The following is a 20,918-nucleotide window of genomic DNA, read 5'->3' as shown; positions in this document are numbered from 1 at the left end:
ACATGATACTCTCTAAATTTAGAAAGCTCAATTTTGGACACTTAAGACTTTACAAATGTTCATTATAATCTTTCATCATGGTTGAAATGATCCTTGTGTTCTTACCTGTCATGTCGGAGGGATTTCATGTCCACATAAACTGTACAGGGATCAGGACCAGTGGTGCCCTGTAATATTCAAAGAGCAGGTTCTCCTCTAAGTATAATTCAAAATTAAAGTCTCCGTGCTTGCTCTTGTCAGAATAAGAATAAGTTGGCTGATGTACCTGCAGGCAGATGGCCAGGTTAACCCTGGAGCCAAAAGCAGTGCTGACAGCTCTGGACGACAGCCCGATGTCCTTAAACAGCTTGGAGAAGGAATGTGAGAGTGCAAGTCGAGGGCGTTCCTCCGCTATCACCACGCAGCTCCGCACACACGACAGGTTCACCCCACGGGCCTGAAACACACCCACACAAGGTGATCAAATCCTTCCGAAATATTACGTCTGTCATTCATGATTCTCCCTAGATATACCTAGTCCTCCTCACCTTGAGTAACTCAGTCTGAGTGCCCAGTCCTTTAGTGCAGAGCTCCATGACGGAGTAGGAGCAGAAGGTGTCTCTGATGCGGTACTGACTGAGCGTGCTCAGCCACAGAGACAAGCAGCTCTCCAACTCGAAGGGAGGGATCAGGACGGACTGGTGACCTGAGTAAACACTAAAAGACAAGACATGATGGAGAGAAAGCGGATGAATGGAGGAGGAATCAACAGAGAAAACTGTGGTACATAGCATGTATGTAGTGTACATTTACCGCACCTTGCGAGGCACCACAAGACGAAGCCCAGACCGCAGTACGGATCCAGGCAGATGGCTATTTGGCGAGAGGAGTACAGTTCACACTGCAGCTTTATAGAGCGACAAAGTGCACTGACTGCTGCATGAGAGATCTGCAACAAACAAGAATACACCATACACATTAGTCAACAGGGATTAGCCTGGGACAGAAGTAGGGTTTACAATAATTAATAGAATGATCTCTCTATGACTCATCGACAAGCACCTATCCTACTTCTGACCCCGCTCTCTTGCCCTCCAAGAGGACTCGTTTGCATAAATCTCAGTGCGGAGCTCAGTTGTTTTTTCAGATTTCAGGGGGATCCTCTTCCAGTCGCTGGATTTTTATGTTTCCAGATTTCTTTGTTGGATTCTTGTACCCCATTTTTGAACTCTTTCTGAACATCTTTAAGCGTTTTAACAGTCGTTGGATTTATGCTTTTTCTGTTATTTTCTCCCTTACTTGGTGTTGCTTTAGATTTCCATTAAGTTGATTGAAGCTAATAAACAACACAATTTTTTTATGCATTGTGTTCCTCCAAGCAGACATAGGTTTTCAGTGGGTATAAAGTGTGCTGATCTTCTGCCGCCAAGTGTTGCTGTTGCATTCGCGATTTTTTCTCTTCTGGGAAGTGTCATATTTATTTAACCCATAATACATTGAATGACAGGCTGTCTAAGTCAATCTTACATTAGTCACTCATAAAGATGCTTTATGCAACAGGGAATTATAAGTGTCTGCAGCAAGTCTGACTTAAAGTTATATTTAAGACAAAGACTAGCTCATGCAACTGGTCTCTGACTGAGCAATCACACTTGTGATTTAAACTACTCCAAAGATCAAAAGGTCCATCTGTCAGGTTTGATTGATTCTCAACGGATGTTTTTCATTCTGCTAATGTTTTAGATTGTTGGACCTTTACATTTAGTAGTTAGGGAGCAACATTAGCATCCATTTATTGTGCCTCTGGCTCTCTAATGAATGTAAGTCTAACATTCTCTCTCTTTCAGCTCTATTTTTGGTCTCTACTACCTCCTAAGGGAAATATCTTTATCTATATCTTTAGCTGCTAAGTGCTCTACTGTGTTCACCAGCTTGTCTCTAAATGTGTCTGTCTGCTGTTTGGTGCTGAGCAGGTACAGCACAGAGGGGTTTTTAGAGCTTTTTCTGAAGACAGTTGCCTGCTGCTGCTATAAACAACGCTACGAGAGTGGTGAGAGTGAACCAGAACGTTAAAGTTGAGGGCTAGACAGCTAAATAATGAGTTGTAAGACACTATAAAGCTCAGAGCTTTACAGAGCTGTAGAGGAGCTGCAGATTCAGGTGACACATCACATCACCATGAGTGATGCTTCTCCCATTGTCACATTGTTTTCACGTTATTTTATAAACTGTTATGTTGAAAATGTCAATGGTTCAGCCACAAAGTGTGGAGACCCAACGAAGGAGAAAGGAAGACAAGTAGGAGCTCAGCAGCTGTATACGTAACACCTTGTGGGTACTGGATGGGGATCAAGAGTATCGAGAGCACACTGCTGTATTTGAGAGTGATGCTCATCAGTCTCACCTTGACCCCAGTGAGCATGCCTGTGGTGGACACACTGAAGTCCAGATAAGCAATCATCTCTGCTGTGGGCGGCTTATAGATCTGTGGAGGCCTACGGCGAGGAAGGTCATCTGCAAACAGGAAACAGTGCAGGTTTTACACAGAGCTAAGTGAATATTAAATAATACTGGGCAACAATGAGAAAATAAATGAACCCTAACCAGATGCATCTTGCTAACTGACTACTGTCAGTTAGTGCTATCTCATATACTGGTATGAATTCATTTGAATTCAGATGTTACAGATCATAATACCAATACACTAAAAGGGAAACACAGAACATACAGTATGAAACAACTAATCTACCCACAAGTTTGTCCAACAGCTGAGCATTTTTTCTAATGACTGGAGAAAGCACTGTCCCACTTCCTGTTTGTCTAAACGCTACAAACAATCCATGATAACCGACTTTTCTGACAGTACCGTGCTCTTCATACACAGTCAGTCACTGTGACGATGTCCTACCCACAACTGATAAGTCTTTTTTACAGTCTTGAATTTGCCTCATGAGAAAGTTAACTACTGTACACATGGTCTTTATTTAAGAGTACAGTCATTTCTTATTACAAATACTAAAAAAATTGAGTGTTTTTTTTAACCATCTATCATAAAACTCTGTACACCTAATGTAGATTTAGGGTTAAAATATTTGTTAAAGTTGAACTTTGGACTGATGGTGGCACCACTGTAATTGTGTTATGTTTTTTTTCCACATTAATTTGCAGCACTTTGGAGTATTAAAAGTCCTGTTGATAAATGACCTAATAACACATGGTGAAGTTTTGCCTGGGCCTGACAACAGCCCATTTTCACAGAAGACACTTTGACATGTCAGAGTAGGAAAAGCACAAGTGTAAAAAAAATGAATGATGAGTGAATTCCATGCTTCACACTGTCATGGCTCACTGGGACACTTATAGAACAGGGGCCTCATTACAGAAACTTCCTAAGTCTGAAATCCTATCCTAACTCAGTTTGGGATGACATTTAGGACTTTTGGTATTTCAGAAACATGTTTTCTAACTGCATTCAGGATTTTTAAAAAAATCCTATTGTATCTTGGGATAGGTATTAGCTATTAAAGAACTTGGGGATTTCCCAAATTAGGAATCAGAAATTAGGATGGCTTAGACCTTAAATTCAAAATAACTGCCAAACATGGCAGCAGCACTGTTGTCAGGTCTGTATGACAGTGACAACAAAATATAATGATTGAAAGACGACTAAAGCTGTATGATGACACTTAAAATGATGAATTTAAAAAACTGAGCAGAAAACTTCATGAAAACCTGGGTTTCCTCTCCTCTACTGACACAATTAGCTGCTGCGACTCCTCCTAGCTATAAATAAATGCCCGTCATTTTTTGTCCATAATGGCAAGCTGTGACAAGTGAAAGCTGTTGATATTATGGCTCGTCAATCTCGAGCAGCCCGCCAGTGCATTCTAAACATAGATTCAGGCATGACAGGACGAGTGCAGATTGATGCACTGAATTTACAGTTATAGTTAGGACTTCTTGAGTTAAGATAAGATGGGAGGTCTGAGATAAGATAGGACACAGCCATGAGTTTGGGAATTGCTTCTGTAGTAGAAAGATAGGATTTTTCTTATCTTTGAAACTTAATTGAAGATAGGACAAGTAGTTAAGGTATTTTTCTGTACTGAAGCCCCAGAGCCATTGTGAATGTTATTTAAAACATGTCTTTTTGCTTCGAGGACAAGTCAAAATGTCAGTGGAAAAAAAGGCCCATCTTTGGTATCTTACCTGTGTCAATGATTGTTGGCCATGTTTTAATGTTTACAGAAGCAGCAGCCTCTTTGGAGCGCAGAGTCCTCATGAGAGCTTGAGTGGTGAGGATACATGCAGCTTTACTGACCTGGTAACAAAACATAAGCGTGAGTCATCTGAACCGAAGAAGCTGCTTTACACTGCCAAAAACATGATCTATCTTCTTATAGCCTATCATAACACAGCATAACTGATAATGGAGTTTTGAGGCTGGTACGATTTTGGATTTCTGAGAACTTAAAAAATAACCAAGTGTTAGTTGAATTCTTTTTCTTTTACATAAACAAAGCCCATGAACAAACCCTTGTGATAAAAGTCCCTTAATTTGACCACAAGATTTTGTTCTGAGCGGGACATTAACAGTTTAAAAAGATATAAATCACAATAGGACACATAGGACATACAGTGTGTGCAGGACTGCCTTTAGAAATGGTGCGATTTAAAGGAGCTGTATGCATGCAACATTCAGAGCACATCTATGACTCAGAGTCTGAGCCAGGATAATCTGCATTCAGCTCTCAACATGGAGCTGGCTGAGCCAGCAGCTAACTGCTCCATGCCTGTACAGTTCTAACAACGGCAACAGTGCTGACAGTGATAACTGCTGTATGAGCACAGCGCAGAGCTGTGGTGATTAGCTAGCCATTCGGATACACCCACAGGGTCTCTCATGCACATGCATCTGAACTGTCTACCAAAACAAAGAACAGAGAAATTTGGATTACAACACAAAGAGAGAGTGTGACATCACTCTTTGCTCAGAATGCCATTACTCCATTTTATCTTTGTGTAGCAAATAGTGGTTTACTGCTATATTAATGTAATGAATGTCTTATAAAGCCCCTTTAGAGATGAAAAGCATTTCACTGACACTGGGTGCCCTTATTTTCAGTCTAAGTCATTGGTCAGATTTTTGGTGACCTGCAGTTTTTTTGTTTAGGAAGTCTAACCTCGTAGCAAAAATGATGCTCGATTACAAAACAAGTCATACATTGAAAGGGTCATCACAGGTAGCTCAATGTCCATGTAGGCCACAACTAAAATACCCTGATATTAAGATTAAATGAATGAACACATGTATGTAAACACAAACCCATGAGCATGTAATGAAATATGTGCATCAGTAGAAGAGCACACACACTTACATCAATAATCATGCGGACAGTAGGGAGCGTAGCTGCCAGGTTCTGAGGGTGCGGAGGTCTGACATTTACAGGAACACATCCAGCGTAGAGACAGCCATAGAAAGCTGCTATTAAATCAATGCCTGGGAGAAAGATGGAGGACAAAAGGGGATTAAAAAAAGTAAATAAATAAGAGAGACAAAACTCACAAAAATTAAAGGAATACCTCACCCCTGAAGTGACCATTTGTATATCATTTCCTCACCCTGTGTTATGTTAATTTAGTGAAAAAGATGAAAGAAAAAAAAAGCTTTTCTTGCATGCCTCCAAAGTGAACGAAGAATCCGATTTTTGGTGTTTTAAAGGGTTAGTTTGGATTCACCAAAGTCACACAATAACACAAACTAAAATTGCTGTTTTGATAATGAAGGCTGGGTTTGAAGAGAGCATAGATAGGTTTCACTTTCAGCTCAGTTTCCCGTTAGAAAGGACTGTCTGTTTTAGAAGTAGTGAGCCTACAGTTGGATAAACGAGACCTGAATAATACTGCACAAGTTGTGCGCGAATTTGTAAACCAATGTTGTGATATAGTTTTGCTGGTTTTAAATGCTGTCAATTATGACTTCAATTCATTAAAGTTTTTCAATGTTTTTGGATTTTTCATTCACCAGAGACATGCAAGGAAAACAAAGTTTGCTTCCTGAATTCAACGCAACACAGGGTAAATAATTGATATACAGTACAAATGGTCATTTCAGGGCTGAAGTATTCCTTTAATCTTAGTGGAAGTAAAACATAGACACAGACAGGAAGCCAGAGGCAGGACCAACCAGGAGGATATAGCAGCACTACATTCTCTCCGGTGTTGATGCTGCCTTTCTCAGTAAGCGCTGCGGCTATCTTTTCTGCTCGCTTGTGAAGCTGGACGCAGGTCGCTGTACTCACTGTTACACCCTGAAGAACAGAAATAATGCACACAGGAAGGAATAAAAGGTCACCAGAAACACAAGAAGTAATTCATATAGCACTATCATTGTGCATCACCGTCAAAGTATAAAAACTCCTCACCTTAGCATTAAGGAGAACAAAGAGGGTGTGGTCTGCATCTGTCTGTGCCCTCCATTGTAGAGCCTCTGTCAAATACTGATGCTGAAATAAAAAGCAAAAATAACTAGATTATTGTATATCTGAGGGTGTGCTTTAATAATCTTTATACATTATTACAAACACAACCATAGAGGGAGGAGTTTGTGCTGATGGAAGAACTTAATTTAATAGTTAAAAAAATAATAAGGCGGTGCTCAGAGACTGCATATCTCAGTACACAGCTGACTAGCATAAATGATCTCATGCCAACGTGCAAACAATTTACACCACAGACTCTGAGCCAATCCTGCTCTTAGAATAATGAGCAATAATTTAGGGTGTGAAAGGTTTGCAGTAAAACAAGGGAAAGCTACAGAAGGTACTCATTTTGTAACATAGATAAAAAAAAATGAACATGCACATTTTTGCTTGTGCCACATTTTATCACAAACGCACATAATAAAAACCACAATACAATATAGATTAGAGCATGACAGGAGGGGAAGACGCCAGAAGAGGGGGCCGTAATTCTTACCATCACAGTGGGCCACATACAGAGCTACATCCAGAGAGGGACGAGAGCAGAAGGAGAGAAGAGTCCAGGTTTTTTTTTTTTTTTTTTTACATCTTTAAGACTGACTTGTGGCTGAGCCTGGGCCATTGCTACACCGGCAGTGGAAAGGCTTGAAACTAGAGGTCGACCAATTTATCAGTTTGGCTGATTAGTCGGCACCCATAGGATGTTTTACAAATTACTGTTATTGGTGGGACTAGTGGCCAATGGCTTTACAGCCTCCACCACTCATGCGGGAGCTGAAGAAGGGAGGGTTGTGTTAAATCAAGCAAAAAGGTGCTTGATCAGTGGGTATAGCTCCAGAGAGAGGGTAGCTCCCTTCTGCTGTGTGACTGTATCTATGGGTGCAGTCCACAGGGTTGTTTTTAGATGTGAGGGGTTGTGCCACTTCCCAGCATTGGACACTTGATGGGTGTGCCACTAGACATGTAGGCTGGCTGTTTCTGGATTTCAAACCAGACCAACAGGGTGGCTCGTTGGCATCTTTGTCTAATAATATGAATATTGTTCACCAAAATGTGTCTCTGTAAACGATCAAGAAATACGCCATGCAGTTGCCGATTCTGTCTGTGTATTTCAGATCCAAAACAGTTTGTTTCAGAGTTTATCAGGAGTTCCCAGAGGTGGCGAGTTGCGCCAAATGTCCCTGATTTGCATAAAGTACCCAAGAGTTAACATAATGCAAATGAAGAGCAGACGCCCTGAATGCCCGGTGCAGCCGCTTCCTTGGGCAATGAGTAAGAAGCATGGCCATGCCGGATCCTGGGGACACGTACCTTAAGTGTTTTGACTCTTCATTTTAACATGCATATAAATTTTCTGGCTGCACAGCTACAGCGGGTCCAACAATACAATACTGGAGCGAAAGTCTGTGAGGCCATGGGTGATTGAACGTTGGCACCAGTTTCAAAATAAAAGCCTTGTTTCAAACTAAAAACTAATAAAAATAAGAATCACTCCCACTGACATTTTTTCATTTAGTTTGATTTGTTCCAGATTTATATATTTATTTAATTTTAGTTTTAATTAAGTCAAAGATTGTTCATATCTGACACTGCAAAATATTTTTCTGGTTGAACAATGGGCTTTCTCCTGTTCCAAACTACCATTTTTAAATCAGCCTTTCAAAAAACACTACTGGTCGACCTCTACTTCAAACCTGACTATGTGGCCATACAACACACTGGAAACTGTGCACAAGTTCCCGACTGATTCTGAGGGACATGCATGTGGCTCCTTTGAAAATCGAAGTGTGGTTAAACAGTTATCAGATACGGAGTTAAATGCCGGTTGAAAGTGGGAGTTACAGTGATCATGGTCAAACTACCTTCCGGACAAGATCCTGGTCTTCGATCATGCCGAGGTCCCTGCCTGCTGCCTGGGCAATCCTCTTTCCTGCCACCAGATTGCCCACCATCACGGACGCAGGACCTACACCAACTACAAGAGAAACAGAGTAAAAGAGAGACAGGGCAAGGTAAGACCAGAAGAAAACAGGAAGAGATAGGAGGGAGAAAATGCTTGTAATACAGTACATTTCACAATAATTTCATGTTTTACCCAAGAAAACCTTAATACCTGTCACCTTAATATTAATCCTGTTCAACATGAGTTTAATTCTTACTTAACTGCAAAGTAAACATCCTAAGCTGCATGACTATTTTAGGAAACACAGATGTCACAGAACAAACAAAACTAATCCAATGTGAATACAGAGGATTCACGTGGCTGCATTCAAGAAGTGACATTTGTCGAACGTTGCCACAGCCAGGGGGCCAGCATGGCAGAAACACTGCTTCCCTAAATTCAAACTCTGCTATGTGTGCATTATGTAACACTACTGACCGTGCTCTTATTTTACAAAACACTTTATAAGCCTGACTGACTCTCACATGCCAGACCAGCAACAATTTCTCTCATCGTTGGGGGATACTGCGTGCGGATAAGCATCACCTACCGGGCTGCTTCTGGCGGGGCTTGGGCAGGTTGGTGACACACGTATGGGGACACATTAGGATGTTGCAGGGGTGCAGGTTGCCGTCTAAGAAGAACTGCTTGGTGTCAGAGATGTGGATGCCACCAAGGGGTGTTTTAGGTAAGGTGTTGGCCGGGACCAGAGCCAGGCAGTAGAGGCCCACCTGGTGGATGCTGTCGATGGCCTGCAGAGGAAACAACAGCAACAGTGAAGCTGCTTACGGATAACTTATTAGACAAAATACATTTTACAAAGACTATAGGTGACTAAAGGACATTGAGGGCAGAATAGTGATTTTGTCTCTGTATTACACACTGGATGATAGGTATTAATCACATATTTACTGGCACTAACAAGTTATTTACTGTACTTAAACATTTTGACTTGTTTTGCCTTTGTTAAAGAGGACCTTTAATGCTTTCTCTTATTTTCTGTCATAAATGTAATGTTACAGTTTTGGTTGATTATATTAAAAACATAGCCAGATCTAAATAATGTGGTAAACATATGTAAAAGTAATCCATATGAGTAAAATCTCAGGCCTCAGACCGTTCTGACTACTCTGTTTCCATTGTTTTTTCTACTTTTGAGACAAGCTGTCATGAGCTCCTGCTGGATTTCTTTATATGGTCATCTGCCCCATATATGCTACTGCAGTGTTTAGATTACATTACCTACGCTGCTACATGTAGCTATGTGCTATCGCAGTACTTTTATGGGTACCAACCAAATTACATTGGTATTACCAAGTACCGATTCACATGAAATCTATTAGTGCCAAATTTTGGTACCCAAGAGGACATCTAGATGAGAATGCCGGGTTTAGACAAGAGGCAGAAGTGCCATGAAGCACCCTAAAGCCCAGAAGCCAGCTACGGAGCTCCATGGCTGTTCCGTCAGTCCCTCTGTTGGTTTCCCAGTGAACCAAAACTATTGCTGCAGCACCAATCTGTCACAATAGTTTCAGTGATTGTTCTATTTTCTCTTCCTGTATTCTTTTAGTATACACACAGAAGTAGACAAAAGGACAGAAATAGAGGATTACCTCTGTGTATGATTAGAAAAGAGCAGAGGAGCAGAAATGCTTTTTAATTCACTACATCACCTCTGCAGCTTGGTAAAAAATGACATTTTCTTCAAAAATGTACCACTGGGTACTAGTACCGAAATCCAGGTACTGGATCCAGTACTGTTATTGGTTCAAATGCTAACAGCACCCAACCCTAATGCTAAAATCAGTGAAACATGTACTCTTGGTTGCTGATGTGGTTATCAGCTCCCCAATTCTAGATCATATTCCTGCGGGAATATTTCCAATTGTGAAGAGTTTAGATGCTTTTACTAGAAAATTTTCACAGTAGAAAGTGCTGTTATACTCCATTGCAGTCATTCCCCTGCCTGCAATGATGGTGCAGAGATCGCAGAGATATGAAGACCTGGAAATACTGACCAATCAGAGCAGACTTGGCTTTGTGGCTTAAAGAGACAGGTGCTAAAACAGAGCATTTCAGACAGAGTGAATACAGGTGTTCACCCACAGACAGTATGAAGGAAATAAAGTTTTTTGGACAATAAAGCATGTAAACATGTTCTAGTTGAAACCCAATCTGATAATGAGCATAATAGGCCCCCTTTAACAACGGTATTTTTGTAGAAAAGCTACTTCACAATAAAAGCATTTGAAAGGAGATGATGAGGTGATTAACCTGAAGCACTCGGCTCATCCACTGGAAGCTGTCCTCTTCGCTGGCGTCTGGCCTCTGCTCCGCCACAATCACCACCCTCTCATCATAAAACACTGTGACTGAAAACACAGCGATCCTGACACACACAAATATTTCATGATTATAAAGAGGGTGTGGAAGTCAGACATCTACACACAGTATTTACTGGACATCCAGTCATGGACTGTTTAAGATCTGCTATGCTGTTTTTGTACCACCAGATGTCAGTAGTGATAAATTAGGATTCCTACAGAGGAGCTCACCATCTTTCTACACACACTTTGCATGAAGAAGAATTTAGTGGTCTCCTCACCTCCCACGGTACACTGTCTTGACTGGCTCCACGGCAAGAGCGGTAGCTACCAGGTCGTCAGCGTTGTGCCTCCGCCCGCTCACCATCAGCAGACCCTCGATCTTCCCCACCACAAAGATCAGACTGCCCTGCAGGGAGCGGGAGGACACACAGCGGGGTCATTGTAGTGCAACCATACAGATCCATTCAAAAACAGACAGAGAGAGAAGGATGGCTGCCAGGACGTCTCGAGTTACCACAGATGTTGTGCTGTAATGAAACGGCTGCACTTACTGGGCCAACGAACCCCAGGAGTCCTGACCGCACAAATGGAATCTCTCCAATAGGAACTCCATTAGCATTGACCGGTATCACCTGAACACAACCACACAGACAGGACGTAAATATACCACAAAAGAAACTAATTAAATGTTGTTTGATTGTATCGGCACAGGCGGGCTGCGGGTGCGTTTCTTCTGTCATACCTCAAAGGTGTTTTTGGTGACTCCAGGCAGGCCGTAGTACATGTTGCCTCCAGCACGGGAGTTGATTATTATCTCGCCTATCTCATCTGTTTTACACAACTGAGGAGGACCGTCTGGCTTCACAATGCACATCAGAGCTGAAGACATACAAAGGGAACATTCAGACAACTAGACTTCATAAATTGAAGGAATTAAACAATGACACATTTCAGCCCACTTTTTTGAACCCATGACTTTTTCCTTCTAAGTTAACATCTTGCTTTTCCTAGAAGCTTTTGGTTGCACAATAAAAAAACTGGCATTCTTCCTCTAGCTATTGAGGTTGGCAAACTCTAGTATTCAGGAGGAACATATATTGTCTGAGCTGTGTAACTTTAAAGAGGTGGAAAGTGAGTTCCATTTTCTTCTGTAATGTACAAACACACCAGGAGTATTTCCTTAAGCACTGTCACACAAGAGGGAGTGCTGTTGTACTGAATATCAGCGAGGCTGTGATGCCATCACTGAAGATAATGCTGAAGATAATCACTCCCACTTCCAGAAATTCAAGAATAAGTCTTCTGGCTGTTGTTACTGCCTCATACAGCTAACTGCAGCTAACCTGTTAGCCTGTTGCCAAACAGTAACACAAAGCACCTTCACCCAGCGAGAGCCACCTCACTAGCATTATCTAAGCCTGCTTTTATCGTCGTCATCTGTATCAACGCTAACGTTTTTGCTGACAGTGACAGGAATAACAAAAACACTGTCGACATGTGCTCTTGGAACTTTATGCTGGCCAGCTGGTCTAACAGAGCCAGCAGCTCTGAAGAAGTCGTCTCAAATTTCCAAATAGGTGTTGTTTGGATAAAGCGATCACATACTGGGAATCTCAATGGTTATTTTCTCGCTTCAAAAACCATTCAAGTGTTATAACAGCTTTTTTCTTAAAGCTAAAAAACAGCTTTTTGGCAAGTAAAGGATAAAAAAAGCTGGTGACGCTGTGAGCTCAAAACCACACAATGTGGGAGTTCCTGAGTTTAGGCAAAGAACAAGTGTCAATATTTCAGAGTAATAAAATACTTCATCATCATCATAGAAATATTTACGTTAATCTTGAATATTTCACAAAGCATACCATCATTTTTCCTGCTACAAAACAAATGGTTTATGTCCATGTCAGTGTGAAATGAAAATCAAACTCAAAAGATTTGAATTTGCTTGAAATACTGCAAGTAATCCATCGCAGGAAGCGCTTAGCGTTTTATTTTTTTTTCCAAAGATACCTCATCATCTTGTGTTAATGCATTTGAGAGTATTTACTTGTTGGTGTGTTGTGCTTGCGGTAGGATCCAACATCCAAGATTTGAGTGTAAGCTGCAACACATCACTCTTTCCCGTGTAAGAAACAATACATTTTAAATAAATCCTTTATATTATTTGCTTATTGGGCTTCAATTTTTCACATAACGTAACTCATGAATACTTTTTGTGGTAGTTCTTTCCACAAGCACCTATTTGTCATTTGTTATTTAAGCCAAGGAATTCAGTTTGTGTTTGGGTTTGACTTGTTTGTCTGTGTCAGCAGGAATATGGAAAAAATACTTGCCCAGTTTTCATGAAACTTGGTGGAAATGTGAAGCATGGGCCATGGAAGAGCCCATTAAATTTTGGAACATATATGAATCACAGGGTGGATGCACAAATTATTTTTTGCTTTTGTTAACATTGTCAAAAAGGCCATTTAGCCATGGCAGAGGTCTGCGCTCTCTGAGTGGCCTTCTAGTTTTTGACTCATTCATCTTTCCTTCTCTCCTCACCTCCAGGCATGACATGCCCCACATCTTGTACAGTCAGGGCGGAGTTCTTGTCCTCGGTGTTGACTCTGATGACACCATGGCTCAGGCCGCCCATGGAAAGAATGGCACGGGCGGGGAGGGGTGCGCCCGGTACTCCCGGTCTACATGGGGGAGAGTTCGATCAAACATGAGCGTTTCCAGTCATCCCATCTGTTCTTACATTCAGCCATCTGCCCACCTACCCCTGTACACCACCACATACAACAGACTACGTCTTCATCCACTCTGTGAGACCAGTAAAAATGAAAACCTTGAGGGAAGCAGTGTGTCATGTTTTCTCTTTGTCTTTTATAAAGCATAATGTCCTTTCATGGGCCTTGGGTTGAAATGGATGGTGTGAGGGTGGGAAGAAGGAATAAATGGGAGGAAGGTGGGACTGGAGACCTAAAAGAAAGGGTCTTTGTCTGTGTTTGCCTCTTTCCTCTTACATAATGATAAAACAACTCAACACAAAAAGGAAATATGGGTCAGTGACATACCTGCGTATAGCTACTGTCATAGCCTCAGGGGAGGTGGCACAGGGACAGATGACCTCAGGTTTCAGCCCGTGGGACTGAAACACGTTCAGGAAGGCATCACAGGAGGATACCGACCCTTGACAGCGAGAGGAAGGGGATTCAGCATATTTCATCTAATTTGTGTCATCTGAAATAACCTAGTTTCACAAGGCTGGGGTTTATGAAGTACTCACAGGGGTTAGCACCATCAGCAACAATCAGCATTCGTAATGAAGCCAGACTGGTGTCTCTCTGGTCCCGATGAGCCATCATGGCCCAGTGTAGATCACGGCACTTCACCAAAGCAACTCGAGCTGCATGGGAATAAGAGTGACATGTCATATCATGATAAAGGGGACTAATTATGCTTTTTCTTATTTTCTGTCATATATTATGTTACAATGATGGATGTTTATATTAAATATGCACAAAGTTTCAAACAGTGTGAGAAATAAATGTAAAAGTAAAAAAAAAAAAAGTAATCACTGTGAGCAAAGACCTCAGGCTTCACACTGTTCTAAATACTCCATCAGCTTATTATAAATTCCTTTATATGGTCATTTGCTCAAGGCACGCTAGTGCAAGTGTTTACATTACATACGCTGCTACATGTAGCTACATGCTAACGTCAGTGAAACATGTAATCTTCATAATCTCTGTTAATTTTTTCCCGATTTCAGATAATACTCCTACTGGGACATTGGAAGCTGCAATAAATTTGCAAAGACGCTGAGATACACCAACCAATCAGACAAGACTGGACTTTTTCGTGAGTTGGGTTTAAAGAGACAGGCGCTAAAACTGAGCCATCTCAGACAGAGGGTGAATCGGGCGTTCTAGTACAGACAGTATGAGGAAAGTAAAGTGGTTTTTGACCATTAAACCATGTAAACATGATCTAGTAGAAACCAAAATACAAATATGAATCTGAAAATGTGCACATTAAGTCCCCTTTAAACATTTATTATATTATACTTTTATAATATGGTATTTCTCAAGCTGAGAGTGTAGTGATACCTTTGTGGATGTGGACCCTCTGTACCCAGGAGAGAGGACATGCCTTCATTACTGCATAGGGAACACTGATAGTGTGTATCCTGTTCATCACAGCCTGGAAACGAACAAAACCTGATTAAGCAGCTGAAACAGTATTTTTCCCCATCTCGACATTCTACTGAATTTTGTTCTTAAATTACAGAAAATGCAAAATAAAATCCCACACACACTTACCGTGAGAACTCCATGCCACAGGCCCATGTCCTTTTTAAAGTCAAGGACATTCACCAAAGTTTCCCCTTAAAGTGAAGAGAAAGACAAGAGCAACATCAGACTTATAACAACTGTGTCGATGAAGAAACCTTCAGGTGATGGATAATGATGACACTCAGCGTCCCAACTCACCTTCACAGTAGTTGCAGGCCTGTGTCAGTGCTTGACAGTGGGTCAACATGGCTACTTTAGACACAGCCACACCGACCACTGTGCCCTCTTTACTCGCCTTGTACTACACAGAGAGGGAACACAAGAAGAACGTGTTAATACAAACTGCAACACCCATTTCTTTTCATATTACATCAGGATGCAGGTCAGAATTTAAAGAAATAGTTCAACTCTAAATCAACATACATATTTATCCTCTGACCTGAAATGCTGTTTATCAAGATTGTTTTGGTGTGAGTTGTTGAGTGTTGGAGGTAACTGTTGTAGAGATGTCTGCCTTCTCTCAAACATAATGGAACTACAGTAGATGGCACCCAGTATGTGGTGCTCAAAGCACAAAAAAAAATACATTTCAAAAACTAAACATAACTCTTTTGAAAAAAATATGACCTGGTTACTTTAGATAATCCACAGACCTTGTCGTGAGCAGTTTCATGTAGGAATTGTTTTCTTTTTACTGAACTACACCCACCAACTGTATCACCATGCAGAAGGAATCGTGCATGTGTGGCTGTTTCACCCAGCTCCACTGAGCTAACTAACATCACAGATAAGACGAGGAGGACACTATTAATGTTTACATCTCATGCTGTAATGAGTACGAGGCTTTTGTCCATGAGTAGATGCACACTTCCTTCAGTGCAGTGAGACGGTTGGTGGGTGTAGTTCAGTAGAAAGTAAATAGTTCCTACATGAAACTGCTCACAACAAGGTCTGTGGATTATCTTGAGTAACCATGTCATGATTTCTGGACAGACATTGCTGTTGAGTTTTAGAAATGTATATATATATTTTTTTTTTTTTTGGCATTTTGAGCACCACAAGCTGAGTGTCATCTAGTTCCATTATATTGGAGAGAAGGCAGACATCTCTACAGCTGATATCTCCAACACTCACACCAAAACAATCTAGATTGACAAACAGCACCACAAGCAAGAGGAAAAATATGTATTTTTGATTTTGGGTTGATCAGTAGACACACCAGTATGCAGCTCCGTTACCTCTATATATGCAGGGTCAGTGTTGGCGGTGGGGATGTGCGGCTGCCAGTCTTTGGAAGGCTTGGTCAGGTATTTTGAGTCCGTCACCACCCACTTGAGTCGAGGCCAGCCTATCAGAGAAAGGCATCAGTAAAGTCAAGTAAAATCAAAGGGGCTTACATAATACTTCAGAATATATATAAAAAAGGGATGCATTTCAAACGTTACACAACCATTTTGAGAACACTGATGCCTGAAATTCATTGTCACTTCTTCATTAAAACTCAGAGTACAGTGTATCCCATGCAGTCTGAAGGTGACCTGAGATTTAGCTATTCTATGTTTCATGAAAGAGTTTTTTAAATCAAGATAAATGCCTAATAATTAAATAAAGTTCAATAATCTCAGAAAGAGCTCACTGACCTTTAAACTGCATAATTTCTCCAGTGGGTGTTTTGGGTAAACCCTTCAGACAGATCTCACTGGTCAGAGCCAAACCAACACCACAGCTACCGAGCAGAAACCCCACCTGGCTGATTCCTGCATCCTAAAAACACCACACAAACACAAAAACATATTTATAGTTAAACAGTTAAACAATTTTAAAAAATCTGTATTTAAACAAAATGGACATGTTGGATGTTTTCTTACTTTGCGAGACAGCGGTACTTCAATAGGTACAGGTATGACTTCAGCCAGGAGGCAGCCGTAGAAGGCCACCCAGAACATACCAGGGTCACTGTTGGGGTACACCAGTGCCACCTACCAAGACATTAAAGTTCATATTCAGGGCCGTTTTATGTCTTTATGGATGGAAACTTGTTCTTAGTTATAAGTAGCCATGCTCTCAGCTCTGTGAAACTGTACTAAAGCACAGATGTGCTTTGAGCCTAATGCTAACATCAGTAGAGTAATGTGCACAATGAGGTATGTTCATGTGCAACTTTATGGCCAAAACACGGCAAATGTCAGGTGACACAGCAGGGGGCCTTCGTTGCCGCTAGTTCTCTGAAGTCGGTTTGGTGTGTCTGGGCCTTTATCAAAACATTTGCTGCCCCTAAAATTCTGTGACCTGCAGTATTAAACCACATTTATTACCACCAGTTACTACAGGTGTCCCCAAATCACCCAGGACTGACTTGAGACTGGCACTGTAAGGACTGCAGCACCTTGTTGCCTTTGTCATACATTTGTTGTGTGAATTGTGTGTCAGCTCTCTCACCCTGTCACCAGGTTTGAGGATTTGCTCATTCTTTGTGCCCAGCTTGTTCAGGAGGGTGTACGCCAGCTTCACACTGCGACTCCACAGTTTCCCTAACAGACAGAAGGTGGAGCGGGGAGGAGGTTAGTTAGGAGGGTAGGTTATATGTCTTACCATTGCCAAGAAAAGCTCATATCACTGAGAAGACACATCTCTTTATTATCTAATGAACTCTTGAACTCCAAACAGGAACTCCTTAGAAAAATCTCTCAACATAGAAAAGTACCTTTCAGCTGTATGTTACGCTACTGATTAGACACTATAAACACACTTCCAGGCTTTCAGTATGTCACACAGTTTTGGGTCTCACCATAAGTTAGTGTATAGAGCGGTTTGCCAGTGATGTCAAGGGCAGTGAGGGCGGGGCTCTTCCCCTGAGTGGCCCCCCAACGGGCTAATGCTGCCTGCAAGGCTGGGGGCCAGTTACTGACCACGCCCAAAGGCTCCCCTTTCACCGGGATGATCTGACGGCCCTCTGGTTTGGGTGTGTTGGGGTCCTGCTGGGGCACTATGAGGGACAACAGAAAAAATTCAGGTCAACTATTTAATCCTCAAGTCCTCAGATCCCAACAAACTGTACCAATAAGTCTGGTAAACATCAATAATTTTATTTCAAATTGTAACTTGGATCCCAAGTCACCAAATATGGGTGCTGTTCTAATAAGGCAAACCTTTTCACATTGTGACTGACTGCTGTATCAATAATTAATAAGTCATGTACTAATGCTTTGAGAACAGTTAGAATCATTAATAAGATCACATTTTGAAAAATGCCTTTGACTGGGCGGACTTCAGTCTACTTACCTGGACTAGATCCATTTATTAACAACTTGCTAACATTCACAACTGCAGCCATAAGTATTGATTAGTAACTAACCTACAGTTATAACTGGTTTAATACCAAAAGGCAAGTATAAACACTAGTCAAACCCATTTTTCCCAAAGTGGTACCCAAAAAAGTTGCACTTATTAGTGGCTTATGATTGATCTATAAAGCATATGTAAATTACTTATCAATAAGTAATTCCCTGAGTTACAATACAATACAGTCATATACACATAGTCATTCAAACTCAGATTCTAATACTGTTCATCATGTAGCACAGTTTTGAAAAAACAACAAAACAATCTTCAAAGCCACTTAAAGGTGCAATGTGTACGTTATGCCCAGCATTTTACTTTAAAACATTCCAAAATTAACTATCATCATCAACAGAATGTGAAGAAGTAACAGCTTTGATGTTTGTCAGACGTCCATGTATCACTAATATGTTTTGCAGAGATATGTAATGAAATTAGCATGCTAACAAGCTAGCCCCAGCCCGTCCCATCTTGTTTTACCACTGTAGCATCCAGTCTGCCCTCAGTCCAACATGAGAGGATGAAAAAGTAGAGCTGTCCCAAGGGCCTGTCAGCAGGGATGGGCAATCGGACAAAAATTTCGGCTACTGGCGACTGGCTGAGTACATCACCAGCTGCCTATTTTTGGGTATTTGTCATTTCATTTTCCTAATTGAGTGGTCTGGCTCCAAAGAACAACTGAGAGCCACTGCTCAGTGGGCAGCAAGAGTTGACAAGGCAATTAAGCCTGTCTTAGTTCAGCGAAAGAGAGAAATTGAATTTAGATGGGGTATTTTTCTGTTTATTAAGGAAAATAGGGGTTGAAATATTTCCTTTCTTATGAGCTTATTATGTTTATTTATGTGACTAAAAAAGCTAAGAGAGTATACTAGCTGGCAAGGAGATGAAATGCTGCTCCCTATTAGTTTGGAATATGTGACTAGGCGTTACACACTACACCTTTAAGTAGAAATTAAATTTAAAAAGTACTTTGGTTGAAGTGTTTCATGAAGACGCATACCTTCTACGATCTCCTCTGAGTCGTCAGTGAAGAACTCGCTGAGCGGGGGCCTCTTGGGCCTCTTCAGGGTGTTGAGCAGCTGCTGAATCTTAGTGGACACTCTGCTGCTCACAGGAACTCCTACAGAGTTGATGAAGGGCAGGGAGAGGGCAGTGGCATGACAAACACACGGTGACACACACACAGTGACTCGAACATCCAGTGACAAAACACTATGTCTAAACTTTTTACCATACCACAGTCTGCTGCTCGTCATTCCATAACACAAGAGACTGCATTCTTTGGTCGACACAATTGATGATAAGATCTTTAAGTATCTTTTGGGAATGAAAAGCAGCACACGTAGGTGGTAACAACACAAGGAAAACACAGTGAGAACTGGGGTAAAGTTTTGTTTGGTTCAGGATCACACGTGAGGATTCATTCTGCGCGTGGATGTTGTTTTTGTGGCATTTACTTTTTTCTTTAACAATTCATTGAAAACAGGAGGGGGAGTAAGGGTACAACAGCAAACACAGAAGGCTACAGACATTATACATTAAGGAGTTTTCTTACTCTGGATATTACCTCTTCCTATCAGCCAAATAAACATGTGACAGGGTAGAGAAAGATCAGGAAGAAGAGAAAGCAGTGAAGTCTGATTAATGATGATGTCATGGATGGAAGTCAACACTTAATTTGAAGAGAGAAGAGATTTGTGAGTGGAATCAGACACGAGCTCCCGCAAAGGGCCCTGACACACCAAGCCAACAGTCAGCTGTCAGTGAACGTCCAAAGCCCTAGTTTTTGTGGCGTGTCCCACACCACTGGCACTAATTGGCCCTTGTTCGTTTTTGTCGCAATTTCAGCACGTTAAAACAGTGCTGGAGACGGCAGAGCCAGTAGGTGAATGAAAGACCTCTATGTGACAGTTCAGCTCAGCGCACAAGAAGAGAAACAGAAGTGATGAAAGCAAACAAACAACTTAAGTCAAGAGAGAGTGAGATCGTGACAAACTTGTCATATTAGGCAAGAGTTTTTTCAGACATTGAGGTCTTGGGATGAAACCGTTCGCAAATGCTACATATCCTTTGTTCTTTCAACATCGGGTTGTGTTTTTAATGTGCTAACTGGCTAACTAGCGCATTGAATCCATCCCGTCGGTCTTCATGTTTCCCTTTTTGAATGATGAATACAGAGTTATTTTTTCTTACAGATGTACAGATTGTACGTACTAGTTGGCTGTTTGCTGTAGTCTGTTTGTTCAAGTGCAGCTTTTTGGCAAGGTGACTTAAGTTCTTTAATGTTGGTTTGGTGTGTCTGGGCCTAAAGACTTAAAAAGAATATAAAATGTTATTTAGTGTGATCATTACCGTCCGCAGTCTCCATCATGCTCGAGCGGCTCTGCCCACGGCTCATCCCTCGCACGGCGTTTGAGGGCAGGTCGACCCGTGGGCCTCTGGATGGAGGGGCCACAGCTGTCACATCTGGAGGAGGGGCGCTGTTCCCTGAGGGGGCTGCCAATTACAATATGAGGAACTGGATGATAACAAGCGTTTGAGCGTAACAGAGACCAGTACCTTCCAGTCA

At 41.5% G+C, this 20,918-nt stretch overlaps 1 protein-coding gene across 2 annotated transcripts in view; it reads right to left on the bottom strand.

Moving 5' to 3' along the window:
• dip2bb (disco-interacting protein 2 homolog Bb) overlaps window positions 1-20,918 on the bottom strand; it is a 53,856-nt gene that overhangs the window by 5,201 nt on the left and 27,737 nt on the right. Inside the window, exons 6-34 of one of the 2 annotated variants that reach the window (XM_033627106.2) lie at window positions 20,702-20,845; window positions 19,350-19,469; window positions 17,799-17,996; window positions 17,450-17,541; window positions 16,879-16,989; window positions 16,651-16,774; window positions 16,249-16,358; window positions 15,209-15,311; window positions 15,038-15,102; window positions 14,825-14,918; window positions 14,002-14,121; window positions 13,790-13,904; window positions 13,272-13,411; window positions 11,473-11,609; window positions 11,282-11,362; window positions 11,009-11,136; window positions 10,678-10,792; window positions 8,954-9,155; window positions 8,324-8,436; window positions 6,958-6,981; window positions 6,405-6,485; window positions 6,167-6,290; window positions 5,358-5,479; window positions 4,189-4,300; window positions 2,384-2,493; window positions 798-928; window positions 528-696; window positions 266-436; window positions 106-167 (exon numbers count right to left, since the gene is read on the bottom strand). In XM_033627106.2, coding sequence (XP_033482997.2) covers window positions 106-167; window positions 266-436; window positions 528-696; window positions 798-928; window positions 2,384-2,493; window positions 4,189-4,300; window positions 5,358-5,479; window positions 6,167-6,290; window positions 6,405-6,485; window positions 6,958-6,981; window positions 8,324-8,436; window positions 8,954-9,155; window positions 10,678-10,792; window positions 11,009-11,136; window positions 11,282-11,362; window positions 11,473-11,609; window positions 13,272-13,411; window positions 13,790-13,904; window positions 14,002-14,121; window positions 14,825-14,918; window positions 15,038-15,102; window positions 15,209-15,311; window positions 16,249-16,358; window positions 16,651-16,774; window positions 16,879-16,989; window positions 17,450-17,541; window positions 17,799-17,996; window positions 19,350-19,469; window positions 20,702-20,845 — 3,418 coding nt within the window. The remainder of the gene's footprint in view (window positions 1-105; window positions 168-265; window positions 437-527; window positions 697-797; window positions 929-2,383; window positions 2,494-4,188; window positions 4,301-5,357; window positions 5,480-6,166; window positions 6,291-6,404; window positions 6,486-6,957; window positions 6,982-8,323; window positions 8,437-8,953; window positions 9,156-10,677; window positions 10,793-11,008; window positions 11,137-11,281; window positions 11,363-11,472; window positions 11,610-13,271; window positions 13,412-13,789; window positions 13,905-14,001; window positions 14,122-14,824; window positions 14,919-15,037; window positions 15,103-15,208; window positions 15,312-16,248; window positions 16,359-16,650; window positions 16,775-16,878; window positions 16,990-17,449; window positions 17,542-17,798; window positions 17,997-19,349; window positions 19,470-20,701; window positions 20,846-20,918) is intronic. The other variant, XM_033627108.2, reaches the window with a different exon arrangement.

The sequence above is a fragment of the Epinephelus lanceolatus genome, chromosome 1, assembly GCF_041903045.1.
Source record: "Epinephelus lanceolatus isolate andai-2023 chromosome 1, ASM4190304v1, whole genome shotgun sequence".
Classification (NCBI taxonomy): domain Eukaryota; kingdom Metazoa; phylum Chordata; class Actinopteri; order Perciformes; family Serranidae; genus Epinephelus; species Epinephelus lanceolatus.
This window is presented reverse-complemented; position numbering and strand designations above follow the sequence as displayed.